The following is a 14,818-nucleotide window of genomic DNA, read 5'->3' on the forward strand; positions in this document are numbered from 1 at the left end:
TTACCTGAATTGGTTTTAAAAAGTTGTCCGGTCTACACTTACATTTAAAACATTTAGAATCAGCATAGCTGCTGCCAATGTTAAAAACCTACACAAAATATCTCTGCATAGACTGAGCTGTAGTCTCTTGTGTTTGCATCCATGCATTTCTATTGGACCCAGTGATGTGTTATGGAGCCAGCCACAGCTTTCCCTCAGGGAGGAGCCGAGAGAACAATATGGAACCATGGGGAAGTTACAGAAGTTTACATAAAGATAACATTTTATAAATTATATGAAATTTATTTATACCTGGTCTTCAAAAGCCAGAACAAGACAATTTCATTGCTTAGATGCTTTCTGAAACATTTTATCGGAATTACATGGAAGTGCACTTAAATACTAGCAGAAATCTGGAATCAGTCAGTGTATTACAAGACTTTGGGTTCTAGCCAGAACCTAGAAATTCTATAATTCAATATTAGGAACCTCCACCCAAAAGTGTTAAAAGGTGTTAACATCTCTGCTGAGCAGAGTATCAAAAATACATAGTAGTTTATATTTTCATAGCACTGTATGAAACTCTTTTCAAAATTCAACACACAAGTCAAGCAGATTACTGGTCTGTTCCAAATTAGCAAAGTCATATTAAAACCAAGTTCAGTTTAAAATGGTTTAAACTTAGCTTGCCCAGCCTGTGTGGATGAGGCCGAACATCAAACAAACCATTTTACCTGGAACTCTTTAAACCACTACTTAGAACAGGTCAAAAAAGGGAGTGAAAGACCCAGTAGAGATGGGAGGCTTAGCTAAGGATGGGACCCCAGTAATTTGAAGCTTCTAGGTGCTAACTTACCAATTAAAAAAAAGTTAAAACAAAACAAAAAGCATTTTCTAGTAAGGTAATATCAACTGTTGGCCACTAATGGAATTAATAGTGAGCCACTTGAACATAAACCACCACACTAGTAGAGGTCATTAGATGACATGTCTGAATTCTGTTGTCACCAATACATGGTCTCAAAGTTACAGCCAGCTGACGAAGACTCTAAAGATGATTAAACTATATATAATTATAGAAAAATAATTCCCTGGGGTATGCATCAATAACACACACTCTGGGCCCTAGTTTTCAGAATTGCATGTTCTGAATTGCACAAGCATTTAGGTGCCTAATTTGTGCAAGTAATTATAACTGTGTGCTGAAGTTAGGTAAGCAAATCCAGTCAATTCTGAAAGCATAGACCCTGGTGCAGTTTTACTTCAGTTTCAGACAATGAAGTTGTTAGTGCAATAGTTACCATTAGACATAACAATCAGCTTTAGTCTTCTTTCATATCAGATTGAAGCTCACCCCCAACAGACATAAGTAATGAAGCTTTTGGCTCCATGGGTATGGGGAAGTGGTGGAGTGTTACACTTGACCTATCAACAGACGGGACATCATAAATCAAGTGTGTCACTGCATATGAAATACTAATTACAGAAACTATGATTTGCATGTTACAGTCACACATTTTAAATGGAATGTACCGTACCTTTGTGTACCACATATTTGAGTTGTGTGTCCTGGCTTTCCACCTGTCAGCCATAAAACTATATCTGTATACACAAATTACATGAAGACCATATTCTAAGTACAGCTTCACCTGTTTAAAAATCACATCTTTCAGAAGACACCAGAAAATCTAATTTAAATGAAGCTCAGGTGTTCAAACCATTGTTAGAATTGTAAAGCATACAGAGAGTGGGTATAAACACTACGTATTATTAATCCAATTTGTTACTCTCAGGTTGTCCTGAGGTACAGGACAACCGAAAATGTATAGGAACATTTTATAGTTTAAAAAACAAAGCAGAGATAAAAGTTAAGTGTTTTGCTTTTGAATTCCTCTGTCAGTGAAAGGCTGCATTTAATGCTTAATGGTTCAAACTGTAGAAAACCAATGCCGAAGACATAAAAAAAATAAAATGTCAAGACAGCACATAAGATTGATTAATACTAGACGTATCACAAAGAAAAATACATCATGTGGTTTTTTTTTTTTTAAAATAGTAAGAACTATCTTTTTAATACAGAGTTGTACTTTCTAGGCTAGAAATTTGTCACCAGAATACAGTTGTTTATAAATTTATGCTAGTATGTAACATGCAGCTGCTGGACTAAATAAATATGGTGAACCAGTTTCTTATGCAGGTGCACAGAATTGTTAGTGTATAATTTAATATAAAATAAGTAATATTTTATTACTTATTACAATGTATTAAGTATAGCCTTTAGGCTGACTACCAGCATTATAAAGCCTGTTAAAGAAAGTGTAATCCATAGTTGTATTAGGTAATCTTAAAATGCAAACCGAATTTCTGACAGTTGCATCCAAAACCAGAGTTTCCATTCACCAAAAATGGCTTCCAATGCTCAATCAACATTAGGAAGTATATATTTTCAAGTGGGTTTTTTTGTTTTTTTTTTGATAGTCTTCAACAGTCAATTTAGGCCATTCCTTCTTGAAGCTTTAGAGTGTTTACGGGACCTGAGGAAATCAGAAAGGAACATAGAGAACAGAAGGATACAGGAACAGGGGAAGGAAAATGAAAGCCGGCAGCAGTAATGTGGAGACAACTGGCTAAACTTAAGCTGTGTGTCTACACTACAGAGCCTTTACCGGCATAGACCGCTAGTGGAGATGCAGTGTACATCAACAAAGTTTTTCTGCCAGTTTAGGAACACCACCAGCACCTCTATGCCAAGAGAAGCACTCTTATGTCAGCATAAGAGTTTTGCCGACATAGCTGGGAGTTTTGTAGACATAGGTATGTCCATCAGGGGTGTGGGTTTCTTCGCACCTCTAACTGACACAGCCACACCAGTACAAGTTTTAAGCACAGACCAGGTGTAAGGCCTGGTCTACGCTAAAAAATTAGCTCAATCCAACTACGTCGCTCAGGAATGTGAAAAATGCACACCTCCCAGTGATTTAGTTAAGCTGACCTAACCCTCAGTATAGACAACACTAGGTTGATGGAAGAACTCTTCTGTTGATCTAGCTACGGCCTCTCGGAGAGGTGGATTACCTACATGGACCGGAGAACCCCTCCTGCTGGTGTTGGCAGCATCTTCACTGAAGCGCTACAGCAGCGCAGCTATGCCGCTGTAGTGTTTCAAGTGTAGTCAAGCCTTTAGAGTGAAGGAAGCAAGAGAACTACTCGGAAGTCGATGAGCAGCAGCAAAGAGACCACTAACATAGAGAAGATCCATAGTAATGTATGGAGAGATCAGGTACTGGAGCCAAGAAACTGCAGTTCTTCAAAAATCTTCCATATTTATTTTCAGATGTCGGAGATCATCTTGGGGTGAGAAGGGACAGGTGTCAGGGATGCTGTGCATTTTCCCCTAATGGAAGGTTGGTATCATACAGTTTATCTCCCACTTAGTTCACTGATCCCTTAAGGAACGTAGTAAAACCTGCGCCATCATGTCATCTTCATCAGCATCATAATCCTAAAGACAAAAGAGGCAGCGTGCACTAGAAACTTGACTTCTTAATAATTGAACAAGGATACTAATGAGAACAAACATTCAGAAAGTGTAGGTACTTAAAAAAAACAAATGCCCACACACAAGCTACCTAACACGATTTGTCTACCTCATAAAACAACGAGGTGAGTTGCCCCCCATCAGGATTGCATCAAGATGGAACAGATTTCACAGAAGCAGTTGAAAAAAAACTAACAGTCGCCATTTTGCTATATCCCAAGATTAAGGAATATCCTAAAACAGCTATTAGTGGCATTTCTACCTTCAAAAACCTAATCCAAGTCACAACAGATATTACAAGAGAAACAGATTTTAACAGTACGCGCTCATTACATACCACAAAAGTATCATAGGAAAACTGATGTCGCCGCTGAAGATGTTCCATGAAGTTAGCACTCCTGTAATTTGGATCTCCCCATGGCATGGAGGCACAAATTGGGCAAACCTTAGAGAAAAAGCCATGAAAACAAATTTTAACTGAATACTGAATTGCATTTATATTTGAGTTCATGGGGAATGTCCTCAGAACCAAAGACTTCTTTGGAGACCATTCTTATTACAATAGTCCCGGAATCTAGGTTTGCCTCTTGAAATCCAGTCATGTGCCCTCACCCCCAAATAGCTGATTTAAAAAACAAAGAATGGTAAAAAATGAAAGGAAAAAATGATTTGATAGGCTTGTGGCGATTATAAACACAGCCTCATAAGACACTCATGTGTCACAGGAAACAAATTTAGAACATTTTGCCAACACTAGAATATTTGGTTCCTCATTGAACTCTTTTGATTCAGATTTTAGGTTTCTGAATTTAACTCCTAATTTTGAGCTGCCTCTGTATACTGACAGGTTTCAGAGTAACAGCCGTGTTAGTCTGTATTCGCAAAAAGAAAAGGAGTACTTGTGGCACCTTAGAGACTAACCAATTTATTTGAGCATAAGCTTTTGCTCAAATAAATTGGTTAGTCTCTAAGGTGTCACAAGTACTCCTTTTCTTTTTGTGTACTGACAGTTAGAATATTGCATAAAGTTCCTTGTTTTGTAGAAGTATTTCATCCTCCGTTTTTCAAGAATAAAAAAGTATTTCCTCCCCCATTATCCCCTTACAGAAGATACATGTCTACATGGAATAAGAAATATTCCTTTCTAAATTAAGAAACTTGAGGCATTTCCTGAAGATACCAGAGCCACCCTTGGCACAAAGGAAAGCGCTATTAATTCTTAGAGCTGAATTTCTGTAAGTTTTGCAGTTTCTGCTCTACTTCCTGCCATACCTGCAGATAGAGTTTATCAATTACAAGACATTTTTAACATAACAGATTAGCGATCTACTCTTTTACTGAGGATGTAGGGAATGGTTTAGACCAGGTAGGAGCAGCAGGCCAGAGCTCTGGTGGTGTGGCGAGACTGCGGGGGTGGTGGTGGTGGAAGACAGCAGGGGAGGGGCTGGGGACTCAGGGGCCGGGCAGGATGGTCCCATGGGCCGTAGTTTGCCCACCTCTGGTATAGAGAGGATCTAATGATAAAACTTCATTCTACATGAGCCATTTTGAATAATCTGCAGGTGCAGGCAGTTTAAGATTACTTTTCTTTTTTAAACTGAGTTTTTACAAGCTGCAGTATAGGCATGTATTAATACTTGTTCATTCTAAGACACCTTAACGTCTTTATGACAATTTGTCTGACTCAGGCTTCCCCCCCACACCTCAAAAAAGTGTGTTTTTGACATTATCTAAATTGGTATTTTATTCCAGATGTTTGGTTTATTAAATTACTACTGCTTGGGGTTATTTTGAGGCTGTAATACTTTGAAAAAAATTAAAATATGAAAGAATGGCTCAAAGTGGGTGCACCCATGACCGTGTCACACCCAACTTCAGATTTTTAACAGCTAGGCCCCAATCCTGCAAACAAATATGCAGGTACTTAATTTTATTTGCATAAGTAGTCCCACTGGAGTCAACAGAAGTACCCAAATGCTTAAAGTACATGCTCGTGTGTGCGTGTAAGGTCCCTGATTCTGTAGTTTCCAAGAGATTTACCATTAAGACCAAATAACCAGATTTCCTCATCAAAACGGTTGTACTGAGTTTGATACTGTAAATATTACCACTTGTTTTGCATCCATGCTGTGGTATTTTTTGCAATGTTCAACTAGTCCTTCCTGATCAAAGTTTTTCTCACTGCAGTAAGGACAAGGAAAGGTAAAACGATTTGGAACATTCCTGTAAAATAAATAATAAATAAAAATTATATAATAGAAAGGTGAATTAAAATCCAGAGTGTGTCTGGCTATTCAAGGTCACTTGACAGAGGATACTTCAAATACAGACTACTTGGAAATTAAACCCTTAGTGTACATTATGCAAGCAAACTGAATTTAAGAACCTGCTTTCTTTATTAGTTACCAGATGACATCTTAAACACAATTCTTAATACAATTAGCTTTTATACAGCACTTATTCTTCAGCATCTACAAATATTAGATATATCTAAGTATACAGACACTATTCCTCAAGTTGCTTTCTTCATTATATTTTGCAACACTTTAATAAAGCACACAATTAAGTGCTAGATATGCTACACTGCAGATTAATAGAGCAGTGCAGTCATTTCCTTACTTCCCTTACCTAGGACCTGATCCTACAATAGTCTGCTTGGGCAATTTAAGTCAATGGAGCAACATGCCTGTGCACTCAATTGCAGGATTAGGGCCTCGTTAACATCCGTATCAGAGGATTAAAGTAAATATTGTGCAAAATAATTGTATTGCTTTCAATCTCACTTGCTGGCACACAGGTGCAATGCACTGGAACGTTTAAAACCAAACAAAGAAAAGAAAAAACTTTTCCAAGTTAATTAAAACCACTACCGTTCAAAACCTTAGTTTTGGACATCAGTTACCCAACAGCATCCCTCTAACCAATCTGAAAAAGGAATGTTTCAAGAGGCATAGTCACCTGGTGTTACGAGGTGGTTCTTTAGTTACAGCTTTAACGCCTTCCATTATATAATTCTGGTATTTTGAACAAGAAGCTGCATGACTACGCATCTTTGAGAGGTACATCTAGGTAAGTGACAGAGAGGCAGGCAGTTAACAGGCAAGGTTATTTTCAATTAAAAATTCAAAAAAGGATTGCAAACAAACAGTGGAATCTAGAAACAATCTGCTATAGGAAGAAGCTTCATGTTCAGACGAGACTGAAGTAGCGAAAGCCAAATGTTTTGGCACATGGGGCAGAATAGATTATAGAGAGCTATAAATAGAAGCTATAACACTCTTCTGTTAATGACACAATGCATTTTATTGCCCAGGACAACGGACTACTTGTTTACCTGACCATTGTAATTCTTATTTTATATTTTCTTTAGATGCAGAAAACTACTATATCTGTTTTGTACTGAGTCAGTTTTCTAGATCTTCCCTTCACTATTCCCCGCAACAGCAGGATCAAGTGGAAGTAGGCTACTGATAGATGATATACTCTAATATCTACCCCACAGAGTATTATGCCAGGGATATGTTAACAGTGCCAAAGAAATGCAGAGGACAAAGGTTCTTTCCTAAACAGAACTTTAGTAATCGAAGTCAAGCTAGCTATGTTGTTCTGGTTAACATATTTACCCAGGTTAAACCACTAGCGTCTCTATTAATTCTAATAAGAAAATGGTTTTAAGTGTGGTCTTGACGCCAGTGAGACATACCAATAGCTGCATCATCAAGTGAAGAGCAAAGATATTTAAACATTAGTTATGAAGGGTGGGATCCACAAAGGTGTTTAGGCACCTAAGTCCCAGTTTTGGCTCTACCGGGATACATAAAACTACAAATCTCTGTAAGCACCTAAATTTTTCAGAAGGAAAGTTCCCTCAGCACCTATGTTTTGCTTGAGGACATGTACACTGCTGCCTCCCTCTGGGTGTCCGGACACCCATCTCCCACCAAAGCCCAGCAGGGGCCCATAAATGAGGGGAAGACAGGCATTCGGCAGTAGTAGCACTGCTGCTGCCCACCTGCCTGACAGCTTTTAGCCCAGTGGCTAAATCACTTGCCTGGCATGTGGGAAACCCAGGTTTAATTCCCCCTCTCTGCCAGAGAAGAAGAAAGGATTGAACAGCAGTCCCCCCACCTCTTAGGAGGACACTCTAACCACTGAGCTATGGGGTATTCTGAGGTAGGGCTCCCTCAGTCTCTCCTGTCAAAGTTGCTCCGCTATTGATAAATAATGAGTGATTGGAGCAGCGGGACTGTACCTGGGATCTCCCAACTCACAGGTGGATGCCTGCACCACCAGACTACAGAGCAGTTCCCATTCTCTCTCTGTGTCCAACAACTGTTTAAATATTTATAGACAGTAGAACAGTCACTGGGCCAAGAGAGAAAGATTGGGAATTACTTTAGTTCAGTAGGACGCTAATCTAACATCAGGGCACAAAAACGAAACCAACCAGAAACAGAAGTGAAAGTCATTGGGCTGTTACACATTCTTAAGCTAAATTAAATACAAAAAGCAAACAGCATAAAAATGAGAAACTAAAAATAAATAATCAAATTGTATTTAATAGGGAGGGAACTTTTAGTAACCATAGATAGAAAAAGTATATTTAACATGACAATGTCCCTTAAATAGTTTTAAATGCTTAATCTTTGATTCACCTTGAGGAAATTAACTTAGTATTTAGATGTAGGACTATATTAACTGTAGAAGTTTCACTCTTTGTGTCACATAACAAAGTAACAAAAGTTCATTAGTGTTTATTATTATTTACAGGACCCATCACCCAGTGTTAGGGTTGCCAATCCTCCAGGATTGTCCTGGAATCTCCAGGAATTAAAGATTAATTTTTAAGACTATATCATGTGAGGAAACTTCCAGGCATATGTCCAAACAAAACTGGCAACCCTACCTGGTGTCCAATAATTCCTAAATTGCATTGTTCACATGAAGTACTAGTTACTTCCCTATCATTAGAAATAAAATGTATTAAAGTATTTTTCATACACAGAATTTCACATCTATAGAAAATACTAACCGTAGACAGTTTTGTCTTAAGTGACTACCCCAAACACAGTAAATAAAATTCTGTTACACCTTTCTTTATTAGAAAATTTTCATTAAGAACCCAATCTGTCTGCTTCAAAAAACACCGTTTTCACTTTGTACTGTATTTAGAGAACAGAATTTACCCCTGCAGAAGTTCATGTAGTTCAGTAGCCTGTTGCATCTTCAGCTTCATGTTAACTGTATATTTCTACTTGAAACCCACCTCCTCATGAAGAAACAGCAGGCAGGGGCAAGGGAAAAGGAAATCTTTTAATGTTACCCTACATGCAGTCCACGTGGATTATTTATCACAATTAAAGTTTATTCCCTAGAAAGCTGATGTGCAACTATGGTATTTCCATGTTTGCTGTTTGCCTATTTCAGCCACATATGTACTTCCTTTTTTCATGCTTTCATACTTTTTTATTGCAGCCATCACAAGTGGTTTCTGTCATTTCAATTTGCTTTTCCAGGTCCAGAGCTCTACTGCCAGGAGACAGGGTACTGCGGCAGACTCCACAAACTGGTTGAATAGGCTTCAGACATTCCTGCAGGCATGGAGTGCAAAAGCTAATATGGGAGAAATATGATTTGTAAAAATGCATGTTCCACAACATGTTTGCACTGTTCCAATTAAAAATACTCACAGACCTACCCTACAGGAAAGACAAATCACAAGTGACAACATCCACTGACAAACAGCAACCTGTTGATATGCTAAGGGACAGTCAAATCACTGTAAATCTAGTCAATTTAAAAGCAATTTCAAGTCATGTCCCTGAATGCTCTTGCCAATTTGTGGTTTATGCCACATTTTCCTCTTTTCAGCATTTCTCTTCACTGTTTCCAACACAAAACCCCACGCAAACCAATGATTATAGAGTGAAGCTGACTAAACAAAGTGCTGTCAAACACAAAGTAAACAAACTGAAAAAATTATTCTTTTGATCTTTCAGTGATAGTAATCTGAAATGTAACTTGTAAAAAATGGCCCAACTACTCCCCTTAGTTGCATGCAGAGAAAGAAGGGGGTTCAGCTACCTCTGCAAAGCCCTTTTCTTCAGACCCCAGAACTCCAAGGGGATGTACATTGTTCCTTCCCCTCTTTGACCCCATAAAGCAGTGGTTCTCAGACTTCTGTACTGGTGCCCCCTTTCACATAGCAAGCCTCTGAGTGTGACCCCCCCTTATAAATTAAAAACACTTTTTAATGTACTTAACACCATTATAAATGCAGGAGGCAAAGCGGGGTTTGGGGTGGAGGCTGACAGCTTGCGACCCTCCCCCATGTAATAACCTCATGACCCCATGAGGGGTCCTGACCCCCAGTTTGAGAACCCCTGCCATAAAGCTTACAGTACATTTCAGCTAAGAAAATCTCATGTTAGAAAACATTAACTAGAATATTTTAACTGACAGTTCTGACCACAACTTCTCCCTTGGTGTAGAAAAGGAAAACCGTGTTTAAAGGTATGTAAACAGATTGTGGTTAACCTTAGGCAGGTCTAACCTGAGGGCATATTTCCTCTTAGGGGCCGTCTCCTGTGAATTTTACTGAAAGGGAGGGCATTTTGTCCCAGCACAGACAGAACTGTAATTAAGTTTCACTTCAGTCACAGCCAGAGATCTTATTTCTGCGTACCCCACCCATCCTGTCAGTAACCCACTCATAGCCCTTCTATCCTTCGCTCGTATCACCCACATTTTATTTAGTGTTTCCATACAAGACTCACACCACTTCACAGCAGATTAGTTCATATACCCGAAAAGACAAAGGCCGAACCTCTTCCTTAATCAATTCAACACTTCCCCTTCGCCAGCGCACACTACCTACAACCAAACTGCTTCGGTTTCTATTCCCTCCCAGGTATCGTTTCCAGGAATCTGCCCGCTGGTTCTCCAGCCTTTTCTAGCCTTCGGAACTCCCCGCACTCACGGCTGTCCATTTGGGCCGCCGGATTTTCCGCCAGCTGCTCGAAAGCGATCCCACTAAGGGCCCAATCCCTCAATCCTTACTCAGGCAAAGCTCCCCCTCAACTAAATGACCGGTGGCTTTGGGCCCCGCTGCCCCGTACGGGTTAAGAGGCTCCAGGGGGAGGGTTAAAGCCCAAGGAAAGCTTTTCATGGGGATCTTACACCGTTAACAGGCCCTTTTCCCCGGCAGGGCTCAGACCCTCTCCCCAGGGCGGGGGCGATTAGGGGGCACGGGCGGCCCTGCACTGAAGCCAGTTCCCTCCTAACCCCCTCCAGAAGCCTCCAAGTGCCCGCGCCTAGGCCCCCCTTACTCTGGGACCCCGGTTCCCCATGGATCCCCGCCACTGCCCCAACCCCTGCCATCACGGAGCCCCCCGCTGGGTGCCAGACCCTCCCCCGGTCCCGCGCCAGGCCATCCCCGGGGGTCCGCTCACACGTGGCCGCAGGGGGCCCGCACCGGGCTCTCAAACACCTCCAAGCAAACGGGGCAGGTGAAGCGGGACAGCGGGTCCTGAAGCGCCGATCCCTCCGGGTACCGGGAGCTGCTCTCCACCCCCGCCATCTTCCACCGGCCGCCCGCCAGTGCACTTCCGCAAAGCAGCCCCAGCGCCGCGACGGCGGCCCAAAGGGGCTGGCCCTCCGCCACGCCCACCCGAGTGGGCAACGGACGGCGGCCTAACGCGCACGCGCGACACAGCGGCCTTTCCGAGCCTCGCCCCCTCGCCACCAAGCCACGCCCCAGAGCGGGCCCAGTTTCTTCGGCTCCACCCACACCCAGTCACGTGCTGTTCTCCCCAGGGCTGAGCTGAGGGAGGAGAGACCTGGGCAGGGAAGGGTGTGGGTAGTCTGGTGAAGGACTAGCAGGGCAGGGGGCAGCCCGTCGGGATGCAGCTGGCGAGGGGCATGCCCAGGGGTCAGAGCTGGGCAGGAGGTGACCCCAGTAAAGGAACCTGCGGTTGTGGGCAGTGGGCAGGGAAGTACCCAGGCATGGGGCACAGGCACACAAGGGCGTGACCGGGGCAGCGGAGCACAGTCAGGGAATGGAGAAAAGGGATGCAACCGGCCACCGGTAGATTAGCTAAAATTTCCTGTCTCCTTCCCTCCATGGGTATGTGGTGTGACACGGGCCTTTGGCTGCCACCTTCCACCGCAGATGTGGCAGCATTTCAGTGATTCTGTGTGTGTACGGCTCATGCAGCACTTACTATGGAGGTACTAGAACCCAAGTGGTGCTTTTTCTCTCACACCTCCTCCCATGTGGCCTTAGGGGGAAAGGTAACTGCAGAAGGATGGAGCCATAGACTCCAGCTGGCAGCCATATCAGAGACCTCTAGACATTCAGAGAACTTCCTCGTTTTGAGTGGCCATTCTCTGCCCTGTGCAGATTGGCTCTTTGCTGTAACCCTCCCCCCTCACAGTCCTTTCACCTCTGCTTTACTCCACACTTGCCTCTTGTACGTCTTCTCCCCTGCCTGTTCCCTCTGCTCTTCCCTTTCCACATTTAGCTTAGCCTTTCCTAAGTAGCTCCACTCCCCCCAAAAAGTGGCAGTAACATGTTTGTTGCCGTCACATTGTTCACTCAGCTTGTGTGGCGTACCCCTTCACCCGCCCTGTGTCTGTCTGGTCTATTTCAATTTTAAACTCCTCAGGGCAGGGACCATCCATTACTCTGTTTGTACAGTGCCTTGCACAATGGGGTCCCCATTCTTGGTTGACCTTTAAATACTCTTGTAATAAACATGATTAATAATACTAATTAATAATTAGGATTCAGGTACTATATAAATGTAAGATTATTATAATTAACATGAGAACACATCTTTCACCTCTACTGAAACAGCCTGGACTAGAAATGTGTAAGTGTATATGGCATGACACTGATAGGAGATGGACCCTGAAGATGATTAGAGACTGGGGCTGCACATATCTGAGAGAGTGGGGGGAAACGGTGCAGAAGAATAAGGGGCTTTGGTTGAGATACTTCAGATTATGACTAGTTTAGTGAAAGGAGCTCAGCACCATCTCTTCATGCCATCCCATATTATGGGGAGGTCAACAGGTGACAATGCACTGGGGAGGTAAATTTAAAACATTACTTTCTCCCCCATATTGACTAGTTAGCCTGGAGAGTCCACTGCATCAGGAGATCAAAGACTGAAACCGAATCTTGACTTTAAAACAGGCTAGAAAATATGGCCAGAAATATTTGTAGTAATGCTAAAATAGGAATGCCAAATCTCATGCCTCATGGCTTAAATTCTTTAAACTCTGTCGTGCCATATACAATATTGAACAACTGACTAAGTGTGTTATTGGCATGTTTCATATTCCCCTGAAATGGCAGGTATTAGCCACTATTTGGTGGCAGGTCACCTTATGATTTACGATTTGATCTTGTAAATCCTTGTTCACTGTGCAACAGGGAGCATAAGGCTGCAGCACTGCCGTTAAGTGTGAGCAGAAGCTATGTGTGGGTGCAAGTACTAAGCACTGGGGGCCATTGAAAGCCCAGTGAAGTCAATGAAAGGGTTCCCATTGACTTGAATGGGCTTTGGATCAGGCTCACAGTGGAATGAGCAAATAAGTGTCAAGCCCCTTGCATGTCTACTCCACTGCAACAGTGCTGGGTAAAAAAGAAGCTAATGCCAGGAGAAGAATGGCCATGTCTGAAGAGAGGTGGCCTTAAATAGCATCTTTATCACTCCAGTGAAATATTTAGTTATATGATTGCTGAGCCTTAATTTTGCTTTTAGTCAGGAGTTACTTGTCAGCCATGCAGAAGCACTGCCATTCTAATGCTGACAGACCCCGGTGGGCAGGATCAAACTGGGGACTCTAGAGCTTAGTGCATGAGCTGAAAGCCAACTGGCTGTCAGCTAAGGCTGTAGAGCAAACTCATGAAGTGAGCTACAGCCCACGAAAGCTTATGCTCTAATAAATTTGTTCGTCTCTAAGGTGCCACAAGTACTCCTTTTCTTTTTTCATTAATCTCTCTCTCTCTAAGTGGTCTCGGTGCCATTAGATGGGAAAGAACACCATACCCAGGAGGTGAGTGGGTTACACCATTAATGCAGAACTGGGTTCCCCTATGCTCCTGCTCATCGGACTTACATATGCAACACTTCAGCTGTGAGATATAGGATCAAGACTTTAACAGACCGATGGTCTGATACAGTACAGTGAATCTTTTGTGCTTAAGGGGAGCAGTGGGGGCAAACAACCTAACCAGCTTCAAGACTGAGTTTGATAAATTTATGTAGAGGATGGTATGACGAGACGCCTACGACAGCATGTAGCTGATCTGTGACTGCAGCAAATATCTCCAACAGCCAGTGATGGGACACTAGATGGGGAGGATTTGGAGTTACTACAGATAATTCTTTCCCAGGTTTCTGGCTGGTGGATCTTGCCCACATGTGAAGGGTCTAACTGAGCACCATATTTGGGGTCAGAAAGGAATTTCTCCCACATCAGATTGGCAAACGCCCTGGGGTATTTCTGTCTTCCTCTGTAGCATGGGGCTCAGGTCACTTGCAGATTTAAACTAATGTAAATGGTGGATTCTCTGTAATGTGAAGTCTTTAAATCAGTGGTCACCAACCCATCGATTGCGATTGACTGGTCGATCCTGGAGCCTCTGCCAGTCGATCGTGATCTCCGGGCCACTAAAAGTCACCTCCAATCCTGAACGAATGGTCCCGAGTCCCTCTGAGCTTGCCTGAGTGCTGCTCCAGGTGAAACAGTCAAGGAGCTGAGCTTGATCTGGTGCAGCAGGGCTCAGGCAGGCTGCCTGCCTGACCTGGCCCCACGCCACTCCTGGAAGCGGCAGGCTGCTAGCATGTCTCTGCAACCCCTGCGGGGAAGGGGAGCAGCGGGTCTCCATGAACTGCCTGCACCCACAAGCACCACCTCCATAGCTCTAATTAGCTGGGAGCTGCATGGATGGTGCTAAGGACAGGGGCAGCACAATTTATTCATGGGGCATTTTGCACATATTGTTCCAACACACTGTCCCACTATGCAAGATTTAAGTAAAACTTTGAATGTTTCAGAATTAACATTAGGTTAGGAGGAAGTTATAGAGAGAGGAGTGGTGTGAAATGCAAATCAGGAAGACAGAGGGAAAAATACGGGAGGAAAACATACTGTATATGTGAAGCCAAATGTTTCCATTCATGTGCCAAGTGACACTTGTCACTTAACTAGCAGAATTAGAAAATCAAAGCCAGGGATACATTGCCAATAACAGAAGGTCTCTCTTCTCTTCTCAGAACTGTGCTCACA

The 14,818-nt window shown here is 42.6% G+C and overlaps 1 protein-coding gene across 1 annotated transcript; it reads right to left on the bottom strand.

Annotated features, from left to right (window-relative positions):
* Positions 1 to 261: 261 nt before the first annotated feature.
* On the bottom strand, positions 262 to 11,177 carry RNF114 (ring finger protein 114). Its single transcript, XM_073309446.2, has 6 exons — positions 10,969 to 11,177; positions 8,980 to 9,130; positions 6,476 to 6,582; positions 5,626 to 5,740; positions 3,855 to 3,962; positions 262 to 3,481 (listed from the first exon to the last, which is right to left on the bottom strand). The coding sequence occupies exons 1-6, from the start codon at positions 11,094 to 11,096 to the stop codon at positions 3,416 to 3,418; spliced, it is 675 nt and encodes a 224-aa protein (XP_073165547.1). The 5' UTR covers positions 11,097 to 11,177; the 3' UTR covers positions 262 to 3,415.
* Between the last annotated feature and the right edge of the window lie 3,641 nt (positions 11,178 to 14,818).

Source organism: Lepidochelys kempii, chromosome 13 (genome assembly GCF_965140285.1).
Source record: "Lepidochelys kempii isolate rLepKem1 chromosome 13, rLepKem1.hap1, whole genome shotgun sequence".
NCBI classification, from domain to species: domain Eukaryota; kingdom Metazoa; phylum Chordata; order Testudines; family Cheloniidae; genus Lepidochelys; species Lepidochelys kempii.